This window comes from Lynx canadensis, chromosome C2 (genome assembly GCF_007474595.2).
Source record: "Lynx canadensis isolate LIC74 chromosome C2, mLynCan4.pri.v2, whole genome shotgun sequence".
Taxonomy (NCBI): Eukaryota; Metazoa; Chordata; class Mammalia; order Carnivora; family Felidae; genus Lynx; species Lynx canadensis.
Genome location: NC_044311.2, coordinates 89,179,546 through 89,197,334, shown reverse-complemented (window position 1 = coordinate 89,197,334; position 17,789 = coordinate 89,179,546). Strand labels below are relative to the sequence as shown.

Here is a 17,789-nt window from a genome sequence, read left to right as displayed (position 1 = left end):
AACCATGGAATGGAATGTCTGGTATGGAAGGTCTGGAGCTAGGGGCCCAGGTCCCACTCTGTGGTGTGTCTACACAAATCGCCCTGCTGTGGGGCTGGAAGTGGGGGTAGTACTGCTGAAATGTTTTCTCATCAGGGCACGTCCCTCACTGGCCTGATCTTGTTTGATCCTTTTCTCTTTGCAGTCTTCCTATTTCCTCCTCAGGAGTATCCTGGAGTGGTTTAGGTTTTGTTTGTCGAGCTTCCCTTCTGTCTGTATGGCTTCTGGACGCCACAATCAGAGGGAAACATTATTCATGAACTCACACTTGGGTGGGGACCCTGGGAGGCTCTGCCTTTCCTTGAAGAGCTCCTTATTCAGAGGGCTGAGCTTTAAGCTTCTTTTCTAGTATTGGTGATGGCCATGCCACTTCCTCCCCCTTCTTGAATTGTATCCCCTTGTGGTCCCCACTCTGGAGGATGTCAGGCAGCTGCCTGGGATGTGTGCAAGAGTCTGTGATCATGACAGGGGTTTTCTGTGCATAATAACCAGTGCCTGTAAGGATGTACCTTAGCTTTGTCCTCTGTGACCCTCCTGAGAAACTTGGCCCTGCTTCCTAATCATAGCACCCATTAAAGAATAAATCTTTAAATCCTATAATAAATAATGAAAACAAAGTTTAGAAAAAAGAAGAAAAATCGGGGCGCCTGGGTGGCGCAGTCGGTTAAGCGTCCGACTTCAGCCAGGTCACGATCTCGCGGTCCGTGAGTTCGAGCCCCGCGTCGGGCTCTGGGCTGATGGCTCGGAGCCTGGAGCCTGTTTCCGATTCTGTCTCCCTCTCTCTCTGCCCCTCCCCCGTTCATGCTCTGTCTCTCTCTGTCCCAAAAATAATAAATAAACGTTGAAAAAAAAAATTTAAAAAAAAAAAAAAAAGAAAAAAGAAGAAAAAGCAACCATGTAAAATCCCAGCCATCTAATAGCAACAATGATCATCATTTCACTGTACTCCTTCCTGCTTGTTTTAATGTGATATTTAGAAAACATTTATAATCATAGTGTGTACATATGCATTTGCCGTGATTAAGACCTTGAGCATCCTTGTTTCTGATCAAGATTCCTGTACTCCTCTAGCAGGAGTGACAGGTGGTACCTCAGGCAGGCAGACAGGCAGGGGTGGAATCTTGACTGTGTAGAAAGCACTTAACATCTTTTCTATGAATCTGAAAATCTTCCAGCAGTGATGTCCTGGATGGATGCTTTAAGGGTTTCTCACTACAGTAGTCAGTTCATCTTGAGCACTTCTACCTCACAGAGGTCTGCAAAGAGAAGTGAATTGAAGGTTAAATTTTCAAAGACCATAACACATTCGATAGCTTGTTTTCTCAATGAGAGCAGTCACCACCACCTTCATTATCATCTCACAGTTGTGGAGAGCTTTATGTTTCAAAGTGCTTCCCCATCAGTCCTTGTGGCGACCCTGTAAGATGCTCATCATTATTTTCAGGTGCACTTTGCAAATGAGGTGTCAGAGAAGTCAAAAAGTCTTGCCCAAGGTTACACATGTTAGCTACATCCAAACTCCATACCCTTCACCTAACCAGTGACTGCATTTCTCTGGGCACCATATTTCTGCCTGTTTCATCCAGCACTCAGATGGAATTCTTTTTTCTGTGCAGCATGCTTTCCAGCTGGTTTTCTTAACCGCCCTCCTCTTCCTCCCTACAGGGGGTCGTGATAAGCGAGGTGGACCCATTCTGACCTTCCCTGCTCGCAGCAATCATGACAGAATAAGACAGGAAGACCTGCGGAAACTCGTGACCTATTTGGCCAGCGTGCCAAGGTAAGGTGAAGGGGAATATCCTGCCGGGGAGTGGGGAGCTGGGCTCCTGTGAGTGAGCTGGAATGAGCCTCCGTCCCAGCCCCCAGCCCGGGCAGTTGTTTCTGCCCCTGGAGTGGATTCTAATTATTCCTGGAACAATGTCACCCATTGTTCACCTTGTTCTCATCATTCCCATTGTTACTGCTGGGATCCATATGAATGGAGTAGGAGCCCTGGGCAGAGGTGAGGACCAGGACAGGCCCTGGAGTGGAGACTCTGTGGCCTGGGGAAGAGGGTGGGAAGCTGCTGTTTTCCTTAGGGAAGGAGGAAGTTAGCTGAGTCCACCTTGGCTTGTGCAATGGATTGTTTTCAAAACTTACGGCTTGTGAATATGGTTTATGGCTTTTGGAGTTTGGGACAAATAACCCCACTTGAATCATACTGTTAGACTCAGCCCTCAGTCCAATCTAAATCACACATTTTCAGCAGGGTTAATATTGTCACTAAGGAGGATGAAAATTGGTTCTTGGTGTGGGGGTAGCAAAAACCTGTCCTTTTATGTATTAAGCACAGGTATATATACGGTACCTAAAAAGGTATACAATATGTTCACGGCATTAAATTTTCATTGACTGTGACAATTGAGGAAGGAAGCATAGAAAAGTTCTTTTGGGGCAGGGAACGATGATCATTTTAACAGGTTGAGAAACATTGGTTTCCAAGTGTTTCCTGGTGGTGCTGGCCATGGAGGTGGTGGAGAGAGACGTGTTGAGGCCATGGTCTGTATCTTTTAAGAAGGGAGAATAAAGGCCTTTGTAGACTCAGAGAATCACAGAATGTGAATGCTGGAAGAGCCCTGAGAAGCTGTCTAGGCAACTACATGTTGTGCTCTGCTTAGGAATTAGGGTCAGTAGGGATGAGAGCTGCTCACCGGGCATCAGTGTCAGTGGCTGGCCTAGAACTCTGCCTTCCTGACTCCTGATCCAGGGCTCTCCTGTCCTTGCACTTGGCCAGAGAGATTTCTGTTCTCTGCCACTTAATGGAGCTGGAGCCTGTCAAGTGTTTCTTGTGGCAAATGAGAAGTGGTACTTGGGGCCTTCAAAATCTTCTTGTCTCTGTGCATTTTATAGGAGAATTAGTAAATTATAGACAGGAGCTCCATATTCAGCTCCGCCTCTGCTAGGAGACCTTGGATAATTGTTGCAAGCGCTGATTAGTTCTTGAAGCAGGTGTCAAATGAGGCAAGCGCTAGATCTCAAAGTGCTATGAGGGAGACAAATGTAAAGGGATTGGTGGATGGTGATGGGCAGGTGGTAAAGGAGTTTTAAGAGCAGCCATCAAGTGCTTGGGAGGATATTGAATAGAATGGGGAGCCCTGAAGAGCCCCAGGCAGAAGGCTGTGAACAAATAGATGTTGAATAGTGTCTATTTTTTTTCTTTATGATATCCGCTGGAGACCGGAAAAAAAGATAAAAGGTCTTAAGTTCCAACAAAAGGGACTTGGGTTCTATGCAAAGAAGAACTTCTAAACTTGGCGTGCAAGAGTCTTTGGATGAGGAATAGAATAGAATACTTTTTTTTTTTCTTGGAGGTCTTTGGAGAGAAGAAATATTCCCATCTGTCTCAGAGGCAAGAAGATGGACTAAATAACCCATGATTGATGTAGGTAATTTAGCAATTTAGTCATCTAGGGGCTAAGCAGTTTTAAAAGCACCTTTCCCAAGTATACTACTATCAGGCATAAAACCAGGCATTTTCTAAAGCAATTTACAAGAAAAGTTTTCACGGAGACCCATGATGAAGTCTTAGTTCTTTCAGAGCCAGAAGAAATTGAGGTCCCAGGAGATACGAAAGGTATATTTTTTTCCTTTCTGGTATGTTTATCACATCCCTGCAGCTAATGTACACTTACCTTCTACAGAATAGAAGGTAAAAGAGTTTGAAGAACACTTTTCTTCATTCTGATTTGTTAAGCAAAGATAGGACAGAATAGATTGGAAGCAGTTAAAAGGAAAGATTTCTGCTGGGTGAAGGGGAATGAAACCCAAGAGGGGCGAAAGGAAGGTCACAGATAAGGAGAAACAATACATTATCATTGAAGGAGTATACTAGATGGTAGCTCTTTGCCTCTCAGAGGGTGGTCTCAGGCATTGCCCCTGAGAACAGAAGAGGTTCTTCACAGGTTCTGGCAGGTGGGGGGCAGGACTCCTGTTGCTGCCTTCAGTGGGAAGGATTTTCCTTGGAGTTCTGCCGCCTCTGTCCCAAGGGCTCTTGTTCAGGAGGAGTGTGAGTACCTGGCAGGCTGCAGAGTTTACCAACTAGTCATGCCACTCATGTCCCCAAGTTCACATATGACTACTGTTGGAAGCAAAACCTGGAACAGAATTGTTCTAAAGACACTGAAGTCTAGGGAGGGAAACTGAAGAACTTAGTGGGTCAGATAATATTTGCCACTCTTCTGCTAACCACAGGTTTGGGAAAGAAGGGAAACTGTGAAAATGAATAGTTAGACGAGGTCAATGATACTGATGAGAAGAAATGATCTATTCTGGGTCATGGCCCAGGAAGCTAAAAGACAGGCTCCTTTTGGGGTGGAGTGTGCTCTACAGACTGGTGTAATCATCTGTAGGGTGACATTTGACATTTATTTATTCATGCATTCATTCATTCTTTATTTATTTAACAAATATTTAGAGCCTCTGTATGCTAGGCTGACTGAGTGTTCATGGTGAGCAGGAAAAGATATTTTGATAAAGTTAGGTAAAACCTGGATATTTCCCTACCTTGTACAAACCAGTAAGAATAAAGGGCAGTGCAATATATGACTGTGCTGGTAGCATAAGAGATGAGCTGGCTAAAAGAAGGCAGGCAAATAAGGACCAGTAAGTGATGAAAGAAGATCCTGAAATCTAAGGAATGAGTCATCTTGATGGCCATTTCTGGCACTATTCTAGAAAAGATGATTAAACAGATGGTTGTGGTAATTTATAAATGAATGGGAAGAAATAGTCCCACCATCCTCTGTGAAGGCCAGGCCACATCTGGACCACTGCATTCAACTCTGCAACACTGAACTCTGCCAGTCCATTTTTAAATTTTTTAAAAAATTTTTTAAATGTTTATTTTATTTTTGAGACAGAGAGAGACAGAGCATGAACGGGGGAGGGTCAGAGAGAGAGGGAGACACAGAATCCAAAGCAGGCTCCAGGGTCCAGGCTGTCAGCACAGAGCCCAACGCAGGGCTCGAACTCACAGACCGCGAGATCATGACCTGAGCCCAAGTTGGATGCTTAACCGACTGAGCCACCCAGGCGCCCCTTTTAAATTTTTTTTAAATGTTTATTTATTTTTGAGAGAGAGAGAGAGGGAGGGAGGGAGAGAGGGAGGGAGGGAGAGAGAGAGAGGGAGGGAGGGAGAGAGAGGGAGAGAGAGAGAGAGAGAGAGAGAATGAGTGGGGGAGGGGCAGAGAAACAGGGAGACACAGAATCTAAAGCAGGTTCCAGGCTGTGACCTGGCAGCACAGAGCCAGCACGGGGCTCGAACTCATGAGTTGTAAGATCATGACCTAAGCTGAAGTCGGACACTTAACTGGTTGAGCCACCCAGGTGCACCTCTGCCAGTTCGTTTTAAGAATGCTGTTGACCCCTTAGAGTATTGTCAGGGGAGCAGCGTATTGAAGAATCCACAAACTGGGTGTCTCTGTAGTTGAAGGATTGAAGGATGTTTTCTGGCAGGAATGAAAATGGAAGAACAGTGATTCCTGACTTCAGGTGTCAGGAGAGCTGTCCCAAAGAGGAGGGAGCAGGCATGGTCCCTGCTGCATCAAAGGGTAGAAGTGAAGAAAGAACCTGCCCACCTGGGAGCTGTCCAGCAGTAATGCTGCTGCCCCTGGAGAAAGTGGGTGGGCTTTCTGTCAGCTGGAGACTGGGTGACCTTCTGTTAGGGATACTGTAGGAAGAATTCCTCCACTGGGCTGGAGGCTGGATTAGATCATTTCTAAGATTTCTTGCCCCGAATTTTGTGTTTCTATGATATTGGGGGGAAAATGCATCATAAAATCTAGGACCTCAAGACAGAGTACTATTACCCCCACTAACATACACGTCATTTCTCAGGCTCACTAAATAAGTTAGGGCCTGGGATTTCACTTCAGATGATGTCTACATCTGAAATCCTGAGAGAACTTCTTTCTAGTTCCTTTGGACTCTGTGAGAATTTGGGGGCATCACGTGGGACCAAGGATCATCCTGGAGTGTGACAGTTTGGAACAGTCCTGCTTACTCTTTTGGGATCCATCTTGGCAGGAATTAAGTTTTTTCCAACTTCCCTTTTGTGCCTCTGATGGCTTTGAGCACCCATCTCCAGGATCTTCTCCATGCTTTCTGTCATCTTGTTTTGAGGAATCACAGACTAGCAGTGTGGGAAGGGGCCTGAAAAGTCTTCTGGTTCAACTTGCTAATAAGTCCACTTACTGAATTCAACAATGTTTACTGAGTGCCTACTATGAGCCAGGGCCTGGATAGGCATCTTGGTGGGCTCTCGTGTTATCTTTTCTGACTGTCATCCATGCTATACTTAGCTAGCTTTTTTATCCTGCTCTGCTATCTGTTTGCAGCTACTTGTACATGAAAGGAACAGAAGGCAAATACTCAGATACAATCAACTGATGGAATTTTCCTAGAAATTGAGGGACAGGATAGAAAATGTAGCCTGAGAGTAAATAATTGCCCAGGCAGAGCTCACAGTGTGGATAATCTACTCACCGTGATTATTGAGAGTTGAACAAATGCTTGAAATAGGAAATTCTAAGTATCTAGTAAAAAAAAAAACCTGGATTATTTTATTGCATTGAATTTCTCCTCTTCATCGTCCTTGTTATCCTGCTTTGTCATGACCATCTTTCTGCTACTTCTAAGGGCACTGATTGTTAGCCCCTTGATGTGTCTGCCACTTAATTCTGCTCTTAGCAGGGCAGCTGAGATGTTAAGTGTTCTGGCAAGAATTGCAGCTATCATACTGGTGAGGAGAGGTGACAAGAAATTAAGATGGGATATTCTGTAATGCCAATCAAACCAAAGTGCCAATATTCACAGCTTATTATTTGATAACACTTGCTCTTGTTCTACTGACTTCAGCAAGAGATAAATTGGGCTTATAGCCAGCACTGTCTTTGTACAGCATCACCAGAAAATAGAAATATGCAGAATGAGCCAGAAAGACAGTTAAAAGATGAGGAGGTAAAAACTGCAAGGGTTTCCTCCCACTATATTCAGCCTGAGAGAGCCCAAGCTATCCAAACTATAATCACTGAGTGCGTCTTATTGCAAGGGCCTGTTGAGATGTGTTGTTGGCATTCTGTCCTTTGTTCTGAGATTATCAATTAAAGGAGGAGGTAGGGAGTAGTGACGGGAGGTCCAGAAAATAGGACCAATGAGAGCATTGTCCAAAACTTATGCCTTTTCACACTCATTTTAAATTTATTTTGTTGCTTATGTATAGAGGGCTTATAATTTTTATTACAGTTCCCAGATTCTACACAAATTGAGCAATAACAGTTAAGTGTCCCTATTGTTAAGCTGTGTGTAACACAAGTCCTGAAGAGCAAATAGTGTTCTACTCTGCTGCTAAGGAGTGTAAAATCACAACAGTAACTACCCTCATTAGTGATCACTCTCCTTGGAGCTGTGCAGACCTTCCAACAAAGGGAAGAGAAGCGTCCTAGGATGGCAGAAGATACTGAGGTTCAGATCCCAGCTCTATCACTACTCAGTAAGGAAGCTAAGGGCCACTCAACCTGGGTAATCTGAGAAGAGATTAAGGAAGGTACAATTTATAGTCATGCAGGCAGGGCACAGGGAAACCAGCAAGGTTTGGATTCCCAAGTTATACCAGGGCTAGAAACAATAGGGAGGGGAGATGTTACTACTTCTAGCCCCGAAGGGCAAGATGATCAACAGTTCTTAGAATCTGGAGAGAGACGGCTGTGTGAGAGGGCCACCTGACAGGAGCTGTGGCTATGGGTGATTCCATGATGGGGGGCAAGGGGAATCCAGACTCTTAACTTCACTGTCCTTTCATTCTCTGACCTCCTGTCATCATTTGTCATTGACTGAATGCAACCAAAGCCAGGTAAGCCCATTGATGCAGTCCATGTGGGTCAGCCTCCTAGGGCGTCAGCTTGAGGGGAGAGGATGGAGAATGGATTTGGAGGGGCAAATGGAAGGTATTTGGCATGGGGTGAGACCTGGGGCATATTATTATTTCTGAGTCTAATGTTCTGATTTTTAATTTAGGAAAAGAATGCCCATCCCACAAGTGTGTGGTGAAGAATTATCTAGCAATCTCTCTGTAGCACCCAGGTGCTCAGTACTTCTTAGTCTGTCTCCTAAAGTATAATAATAATAATTATTATACTTTATATATATATAATTATATATATAATAATAATAATTATTATTATTATTCTGTATATACACATGCACATATAGTAATATTTGTTACCTATTAAGGAATAGATATAATGTATATGTAAGTTATGAAGCATAATAATAAAATGAACATCTGAGAGCCCACCCCTCAACTTTAAAAGTACAATGTCACCTGTAGTGACATTTGAGGCTACCTGTGGCTACCTGAAGCTACCTGTGGCTCCTCCCCACCATGAACCCCCCTTTCCCCGCCCCCCCCCCCCCAGAAACAACCATTACTCTGAGTTTTGTGTTTATCCTCTTGCTTTTTTGGTATAGTTTACCACATGTTTTCATAAACAATATGTTGTTTAGTTTTGCTTGGTTTTTTTTAGATTTATTTTTACATTTATTCATTTTTGAGAGAGAGAGAGAGGGAAAGAGAGAGAGAGTGTGTGAGCAGGGGAAGAACAGAGAGAGAGGGAGACACAGAATCCAAAGCAGGCTCCAGGCTCTAAGCTGTCAGCACAGAGCCTGATGTGGGGCTTGAACCCACAAACTGGGAGATCATGATCTGAGCCAAAGTTGTACACTTAAGCAACTGAACCACTCAGGCGCCCCTAGTTTTGTTTGTTTTTGAGTTTTATACAAAGGGTATCATACCATATGTAGTTTTCTTTGACTAGCTTTTTTAACTACTGTGGTATTCAACAACATGGATGAATTTTCAGATGTGATTTTAAGGGGGAAAAGACAATGTGTTCAACCCCTGGAATTGATCTATTAAGTAATAAATAAATGCTAGCAATTATTATTTTTAACCTACATTTATTGTGCTGTTATAAGTATTTGATATGCATAACTTCGAGGTGAGTATGTTTATTTCCTCTTTTACACATGAGGGGACTGTGGCTCCAAGAGGTTAGGTAACTTGCCTAGGGACACAGAGCCAGTATAACAAGAAGCTAGGTGCTTTAGCACCAGAGCTTGAACTTTTATCCACTGAAGGGATGAGGAGCCAGAGTAAGGGAGGCCATGGTGATGGAGTGCAGGGGACACATCTGGGGAGAGTAGGATGGGCTAAAGATTGGATTGGAACAGGACAATGGAAGAGGGTGGTAAGGAGATGAGGGGGCCTACAGGTGTAATGATGGTGGGCAGCAATGGTCTATGCATCAAACCTGCTTTCTCGGGGCGCCTGGGTGGCGCAGTCGGTTAAGCGTCCGACTTCAGCCAGGTCACGATCTCGCGGTCCGCGAGTTCGAGCCCCGCGTCGGGCTCTGGGCTGATGGCTCAGAGCCTGGAGCCTGTTTCCGATTCTGTGTCTCCCTCTCTCTCTGCCCCTCCCCCGTTCATGCTCTGTCTCTCTCTGTCCCAAAAATAAATAAACGTTGAAAAAAAAAATTAAAAAAAAAAACAAAAAAAAACCTGCTTTCTCTAAGGTTCTCTTTGGATTCTAAGTGTGAAGGTTGCTGCAGGTGTGGAATGCAGATGGCGATTGCCTCACACCTGGTTTCTACTGGTTAAGGCAGCCATGGTGACTGTGGATGTGCTGGACAATGGTGGTGGTTGTGGGGAGTGCCTCAGAATTTCTCCCCCAGGAGCAGATGTGTAAATGCTCCTTATTTATGCTCATCTGTGGATGATCGTCAACTATGCTTTAGTGACCACATAATACCAAGAGATGTAGTGAAAAAGCAGAAACACTTAAGACCATGGACACTATTTAAAGAGATAAGTAAAAAACTGTGAGTAGCAGGGACCCTGCATGTAAAGCCTGGTCTCTATTGTACTCTAAGGATGGTAGTTCTATTCAGTTTCTTGGGTCTGAGTCTTCTTTCACTCGGCCACCTGTTTGGTTCATCTTCACTGCTCTGGTGGCAGAAGCACATTTCTGGCACTAGCATTATGCTGATACACATCTTGAAGCTGGTTTACTTCCTTGGCCATGCCATTGCTGGACTTGGCAGATGTGGCTGGCACAGCCCTGATGGGGCTGAGGGGCCAGAAGGGGCTCATGGAAACCCTGAGAAATGCAGCTGTGTGGCGGAGGGAGAGCTAGTGGTGATACTTCAAATGTAGAGGCATGCATTTGTGATTCCCTGGAGAACAATAGTCTGGATGATCAGAGGCAAAAACCATGTGGTCATGAAGTAACTATGGGAAGTAGGCCTGGTTATTCCAGGAAGCAGTGAATGTCTTTAGGTGATAAATCAAGGACCCAGCATTGGATAAGCATTCCTGATGGAGAGAGGAGCGTTGTTTGTCTGTATATGCATCTTCAGTGTGACCCTTGGAAGGTACCTGAACTTGGTGAGAGTGGAGCTAACAGTAGTGGACTAGCAGAGAAGGATGAGTGGGCTAAAGGGAAAGTACTGATTCTGGAAATGAGGCAAGGGGTTCCAGCCCAAGAAGAATGAACCCAGAAACTTCTGCTCTAGAAGGAGAAATGTGTCTGCTTGCTGACAAATGTTCTCACCTTGTAGAACAGGCAGGCATAAAGGGATTATGAAACACAGCGGTGGTAGAACATGTAGATGGAACCTAGCCCAGAACTTGGTACTCAGAAGGGGCTGACAGCAAATGGCAGGTCTTTCCCTCTTTTTGCTCGAAGGTGGTGACATTGGGGACTCCTGGGGGGCTCTGTCAGTTAAGACGCTGACTGTCGATTTTGGCTCAGGTCATGATCTCACAGTTTGTGAGTTCAAGCCCTACATTGGACTCTGCACTGATAGTGTGGAGCCTGCTTGGGACTCTCTCATTCTCCCTTTCTATCTGTTCCTCTCCCGCTTGTGCGCTCTCTCTCTCTCAAAACAAATAAACTTAAAAAATTAAAAAAAAAAAAGTAGGGACCTTGTTTTGCCACCTGTCCTTCATTGACCCTAGCACTGATTTTGCAAAGTCAGGATTAGGGAGATGGTTAAGGTTAGGATTAGAGCTAAAAGCAGTGATAGCAGTGAGATCAGAACCATCTAGCAAGCTTGTAAGCAACACTGAATATATTAATAGATATACCAAGTACTTTGATAATGTCTTAACCTCTTCTATTAGTTAGAAAACCATTTCTTGGGGCGCCTGGGTGGTGCAGTCGGTTAAGCGTCCGACTTCAGCCAGGTCACGATCGAGCCCCTCGTCAGGCTCTGGGCTGATGGCTCAGAGCCTGGAGCCTGTTTCCGATTCTGTGTCTCCCTCTCTCTCTGCTCCTCCCCCGTTAATGCTCTGTCTCTCTCTGTCCCAAAAATAAATAAACGTTGAAAAAAAAATTAAAAAAAAAGAAAACCATTTCTTTATTATAGAAAATAAGTGCAGAAAAATATAAAGAATTAAAGAAAATACTTTAATCATGTACTGTATCATATAGAGATAAGGACAGTTAATATATTGAAATATTTCCTTCCTGTCTTTTTTTATTTAGAGCTTTTAAAAAAACAGAATTGAATTATTGCTTTTTTAATTTCCTTCTTGTTTTATTCCACTCGACATTATACCAGAAGAATATTTTCTTAACATTCAAGACTTTTTATGCATAGTAGTGTGTATTGAAATGTACCATATTTTAATTGACCCTATCATTAGGCATCTAAGTTATTTTCAAAATTTCATTGCTATATAAACTCCCAGTAAACACCTTTGTGTGTAAACTGTTGTCTACTTTTTAGATAGTTTCTTTGGGATAGATTTATGGCAATCAGACATTTTTTAAAGGCTAGTGATTCACATTGCCACATTGCTTTCCAAATTTCCCAATTTATATATCCAGTATGCCTTGCCTTAGACTTCCAAGTCTTGACATTTCTCCAGATTTGTTTATTTGCTCATCAATAACCAGGCCCCACTGTGCAAACATTGTTATCACTATCATCAGGAAACCCTAATGTAGTTCCATGTGTTACAGACTTAAGTCTGATCCTGGATTTGAAAAGACTAAAGGAGTCGGTCACAGGGCCTGCCCTTTGGGGGTCTGTCAGGTCTTTTTATTTTCCTGAACTAATAGGCCTCTTAATGGGGACCATACGTTAAAATTTGGATCTGATATGAAATCTAGAAGGACTTAATTGCTTTTTGCCCACGGTGAGTTTTTAGTTTTGCCTTTGGATGTGTTTCAGCTCCTTGGCTGGTTGTACAGTCAGTTCTTGGCTTGGCCTAAAGTGGTTGTTAACCTCCTCTGTGCTCATCCGAACTGAGGTCCTTATCTGCCTTCTAAGTTAGGTCTCCTTGGAGTTTTTCTCTGGGCAGCAATGGTGAATGAGCCTCTAAAACTCAGGTGTAGCCCTACATTTTCTGCTTTAGGCTGCTGAAGGTTATGGCTCACCAACAGCAGGCTGATTGGGAAGCTGACATTTCTGGTGCTGCCTTGATTAGGTACATTTTAACATGTCAGGTGAAATAAGTCCCACTACATTCAAGTTTTTCTGGAATTCATGCTAGGGAATCAGGATGATTTAAATTTAGTTCTGATTTATTTGTCAATGCTGGAAATAATATAGACTTGAATATAGATGGACCTGAATATAGATGCTGGAGAGACAGCCTAGCGCTGGGGAAGAAGGATGTATTTTTCACTTAGCGGATTCTAGACTTGAGGCTGTTTTTCCCTTCTCTACCATATGAGTATTTTTTTTACATGTTTTGTATTTCTTGCTTCACCTATCATTGGTTAGGTATTATCATGTGCCCTTTACTGGTGTTTGGGGTTGTGTACATTTTTAGGTATATATGACATTTTATGTTATAAAACTAATTTTGTAGAGAGATTGTCCTTATTATATACAAGCTGCCAAGTTAGGCATGCTGCCACCAAGTGGTGGAGTACCTCTGCTCAGCTACCCAAGGACACAGATTGGTTTTATCAGAGGCTCTAAATGATAGTGTTCTGCTTGGGTTTTCAAGGCTTTACATTTTTATTAAAACACTGAAAATTAAGTAAGCACTAAGTAATAATTTTTTTTCCAACTACAAAATGGGTTTAATATAATCTTTCTGATAATGTTAGTGCATATTCAATAAAGTTATGTTTGTGGAAATATTTAACTTGGGTATATACTAATTGCCATTTGAAACTGGGAATTTTATAGTGGTATTTTTTAGGGAAAATGCATAAATAATGTGATATATCTATACCAATTCTTAACTTTCTTTTAAAAAGCTTCCTTTTTATAATTTTTTCAAATTAAAAAAAAATCCTTCCCATTGGTTTGTCTTCAGTCTAAGGTAGATTGAAGTCACAGTGCTCCAAGCATAGAAGTACTTGGAACTTCTACTATCTCCCTTGCTATTTTCATCAGCCACAAACATTGAAGATAAAAGTCTTCATTTGTCTTTTCAAGCCTTGCCTTTTAGACACTGTTTTCTTTCTCTGAACACAAAAGACAAAAATAAGAAAAACGCCACAACCTAGGGCTTTTTGTTGCTGAAAGTATAACCCTGGTGAATATACTCACTAGTTGCAAAAAATTTCTGTACCAGTTTGCCACTGTAGCTTTTACTAAAAGAAGAATGTCTCCCCCTTGCCTGTTCCACTCCATCTCTTCTCGGATTGCTTTAAATAAAAGCACTTAAATTCTTAAAAGTTCAGCATCAATAACTTAAACAGAACAAATAATTTGAACAAAATTTGAAAAAGACTTTTGAATCTAGAGAACTCATCATAAAGCTGTGATGGTCCCTGTCTCTTCTATAAGTTCTGACTGTCCACAAACCTTTCTCCTTGATGAATAGTGAGCTTCTTGAGGGCAGAAATGGTGAGTCTTGTTTAGTGAGTTTGTAGAGCAGTACCTAGCAAGTTGACAGAGTTCCATTAGACTAGGAGCTCCCCCAGGGGAAAGGGCAGTGTCTTGTGCCTGGAACCCTTGGGGCCCTTGCCAGCTTCTGTCTTCCAGACATGGAGTCAGTGAGGCCAGACCCAGGTTTCCTTTGGGATGTCGTCTTTCCTGTGTAACGGACTGTACCCACAGGGCGTGGGTAGACTGGCTCTATGGCAGAAAGAAGGCAGGGCCCTTTGCCAGAGGATGAAGCATGGGGGAGCATGCGAGGGACCTGGGAGTGGACTCTGTCTCACCAAGGAGGAGTATTCCTGTTTCTAAGTTGAGCAAGTGTAACAGCCAGCCCCACTTGTCCCGAAACCCAGATAGGAGCACTTTGTCAGAGCTGTGGTGACTCAGCTAGGACAAATGCTTTTCTGGAGAATTTACTGACATATCCACGTGTGTGTTCTGATGGCCCTGCTTTGTCTTTTCTTTCGTCTCAGAGCCTCCCCTCTCCCTACCCCATCTGATTCTAGGTCAGACGAGGACCAGACTTCATTTTGAGAGCTACTCAAAACCCCCCAAAACCAATGTTTTTCTCCCTCTCATCTCCTAGACTCTTCTGTGCCGTCTTGAGCTGGAAGTTCATCTGTTGTCATCCCTAGTAATTCATGGGCCAGGTCTTGCACAGAAACTCCTCTTGGCCTGGTACCTGAGGCCAGGTCTCAACCTAGTGCTGTGACTTGCCCCTCTCCCCTGATTCTCTGCCCAGGAAGGTAATGTGCCCTTTCTCCCAACAGTAAGCTGTTTTCCTCTGCAAGAAACTCGGGCCTTGAACCCATTTCCTGAAAGAAAACTCCCTGTTTTGGACTTGGAGGAAGACAAGAATCACTCCTACCCTTTACCAGCCTTGACCATGGTGGGGTGTTCTACTAGGACACCTGCCAATTGGTCGAGATTTCATTCTGTGCATACACAGGATGATTGTTTAGTTCTTATATATGTACCAACTCAGAGAGAATGGTCCAATAATCCTCTGGCTTTTTCAGGTTGCCCGTGAACTTATGGGCTAATGAGGGGACACCCAGTTCTTGCCCTTGGGACAACTCACAGTGTGTTTGAGGTTCTAAGGTCCACTGGAGAAGACAAAATTAACCATTTCAAGGCAATGGTTAAACAGGCATACCAGTTAAATGGACTTAACCAGAGAAGATTTATTGGACATGAAATTTGACCTAGATTTTTAAAAGAAGTAGGTGGATTCAAATCCTGGAGCTTGAGGCAGGAGGGGCTATAGAGGTCAGCCAGGCCAATTTCTTCACTTTAAAAGGGTAAAGTGCTGTTCAGAGAGTGCTCTGACATGCCCAGGGCTTCCCAGTTGGCCAGTGGTGTTGCTGGGACCAGTTGCTGCAACCTTACACTGCCCCCTGACATGGGCAGAACCTGTGGGACAGCAGGTGACCCCCAGAGTGGCATGCACTGGAGGTCAGGACCTCCCCTGTGTCATAAGCAGAGGATTTTTCACTCACAGAGCTTTCTAAGGCTCTGAGCTAGCTGCAGGTGGGAACAAAGACCTGTTGGAGCCCTGCCTATTTAGTGTCGAGTTCCAAACATGTCCCCCTCCCTCAGGTTTCCTCTGTCTGGCTCTCTGACCTCCCTTGCTGCTGTCAGGCTCCCCCTCGTGCCTAAGCCATTACAGGGTTTTTCTTCCATATACATCACAGGGATTTCATCAGTGCCCTTGGCCAGGGCACCTCCATCTGGGTGTCTGAGGGAAGGAAGGCTGGCTGCAGCACAAGGGCTTCCCGCCCCATGGGAAGGAGGTCTCCTGCATTGGTAGAACGCGGTGGGCATGCAGGAGTAGCTGTGTGAGGGGTAGCCGAGGGTGTCTGTGTTGGTAGGTTTGTTTGGGCATGTGTCTGCATGTGCTGTAGGCAAATAGCACCGGGCTTTCAAGAAAGTACCATTACTTGAGAAGGAGGAGGGGAAGGAGTGGAGGTGTGCACAGGCACAATTTGACCAAAGACAGTTTCCCAGAGGAAACGTGTGGTTTATTAATGAGGATTCTACCTGCCCTGCCAGGAAACCAGAGCCCAGCTGGAGAGTGGAGGGTCCCTTGTGAGGGTGGGGAGAGGTGACGGTGCAGCAGGCGGAGGAGAAGGAGTGGTGAGGGCAACAGGGATTGGGGTGAGCAAAGAAGGCTGGCAGCACTGGCCCCACCTTTGCAGCCTCTCTTGGGCCCCCTCTCTTCTCTCTTTTCTTTCTCCCTGTTTTGGAAGAGTTTCCTGCATCTTTGTTGGGGTGACTGAGGGCACTGTGGTTAGACAGGAACAGGGGCTCCATCTTTGGTTTACTACCCACAGATTTTTGATCAGCGATTATAATGACATTTTTTAACATTAAAAGATACTGTTGTTCACCCGGCCTGACTATGGGAGAAAGATGGGGCAGTGGAAAAGGCCCGGGGAGCTTGGCCCTGGAGTCTGTCTGGAGAGGACAGGGAAAGGGGAGGGCTGTGTGGAGAGGTTGTGGTTTCCGTTTCCAGTCCGCTATTTCTTTTCCTCTGCTTGCTTTGGTTTCTGTTTTGTTTCTGCCTCATGTTCTGAATGCCCCAGAAGGAAAGGATGAACATCTCTGTGGGCACTGTGGGAAATGGGACAGGAGGCTGCTGTCGGGAAATAGTCACATCAGTTTCTATCCCAGCCTCCCTGAATGTGCCCCTCTGCCACTGTCCCTCTCTGCCAGCCAGCCCCAGACTTCTACAAGCAACAGTTCTGGTCCTTCTCTAAGACCTTCTAAGCTCTTCTTCCCCCTTCCAAGTGTCCTGCCCACAGGCCAGTCAGATTTAGAAAGCAAGGCCTCTTCCTTTGGTGAATGGAATGTGTGTTTGAGACTGTCAGGTGACCTGGCTGGTTAGTCAGGACACCAGGGTTTGTGCAGCTAACCTGGGCTGGCCCCTCTGAGGTAGCCATGCTTTGGAAGGCTGGGTACTTTCACCTTGGTACTGCTGTCACCCATGCCATTTCCAGAACTCTCTTTGGGAGCTCCCTTCAGCCTGTGTCATTCTCTTTTGACTCTGAGCAGATTTGACTTTTTAGAAAGTGTTTTGTTTAAAGGCAGCATCTAGGGGGCGCCTGGGTGGCGCAGTCGGTTAAGCGTCCGACTTCAGCCAGGTCACGATCTCGCGGTCCGGGAGTTCGAGCCCCGCGTCAGGCTCTGGGCTGATGGCTCAGAGCCTGGAGCCTGTTTCCGATTCTGTGTCTCCCTCTCTCTCTGCCCCTCCCCCGTTCATGCTCTGTCTCTCTCTGTCCCAAAAATAAATAAACGTTGAAAAAAAAAAAAAAATAAAGGCAGCATCTAGGACAAGTCAGTAATGCAGATGTGAGGTCCTGCTGTGTTTTTTAGGCCACTAGACGTCTCATTGTATGGCCACATCTGGGGATACTTGGAGTAAGTAATCTTGGAAGCTGAGTCTGTGCTATTTAATATTTTACTACACCCTGGGTGGGGGTGGGGGAGGGGTGGCAGGTGGGAGAGGGGAAGAAAGACAATCAGCCACATCCTTGCTTTGGGCACATTTGCAGTCAGCATTGTTTGTTTGTTTGTTTGTTTGTTTGTTTAAACAGCTTCATTTGAGTGGAATTAGGGAATAGACTTTAAAGACTTGGAAAATGTTGGCCTTCTTCTTTTGTTCTCCAGTGTAAGGCTTCTCTGGGACTCTGACTTGGGCAGGAGTTGGGTTTGTTTTGGGGAAAGTTGGGCCCAGGGAACTGACAAAGAGGGAGCTCCTAGACCTGGAAATGGACAAGGAAATCTGCAGAATCTTTACCGTAGTAGTGA

The 17,789-nt window shown here is 44.6% G+C and overlaps 1 protein-coding gene across 5 annotated transcripts in view; it reads left to right on the top strand.

The window, feature by feature from the left end:
* LOC115523297 (kalirin) overlaps nt 1-17,789 on the top strand; it is a 482,303-nt gene that overhangs the window by 199,263 nt on the left and 265,251 nt on the right. For all 5 annotated transcript variants that reach the window (XM_030329206.1, XM_030329205.1, XM_030329203.1 and 2 more), the window contains exon 3: nt 1,705-1,819. In XM_030329206.1, the coding sequence (XP_030185066.1) occupies nt 1,705-1,819 (115 nt within the window). The remainder of the gene's footprint in view (nt 1-1,704; nt 1,820-17,789) is intronic.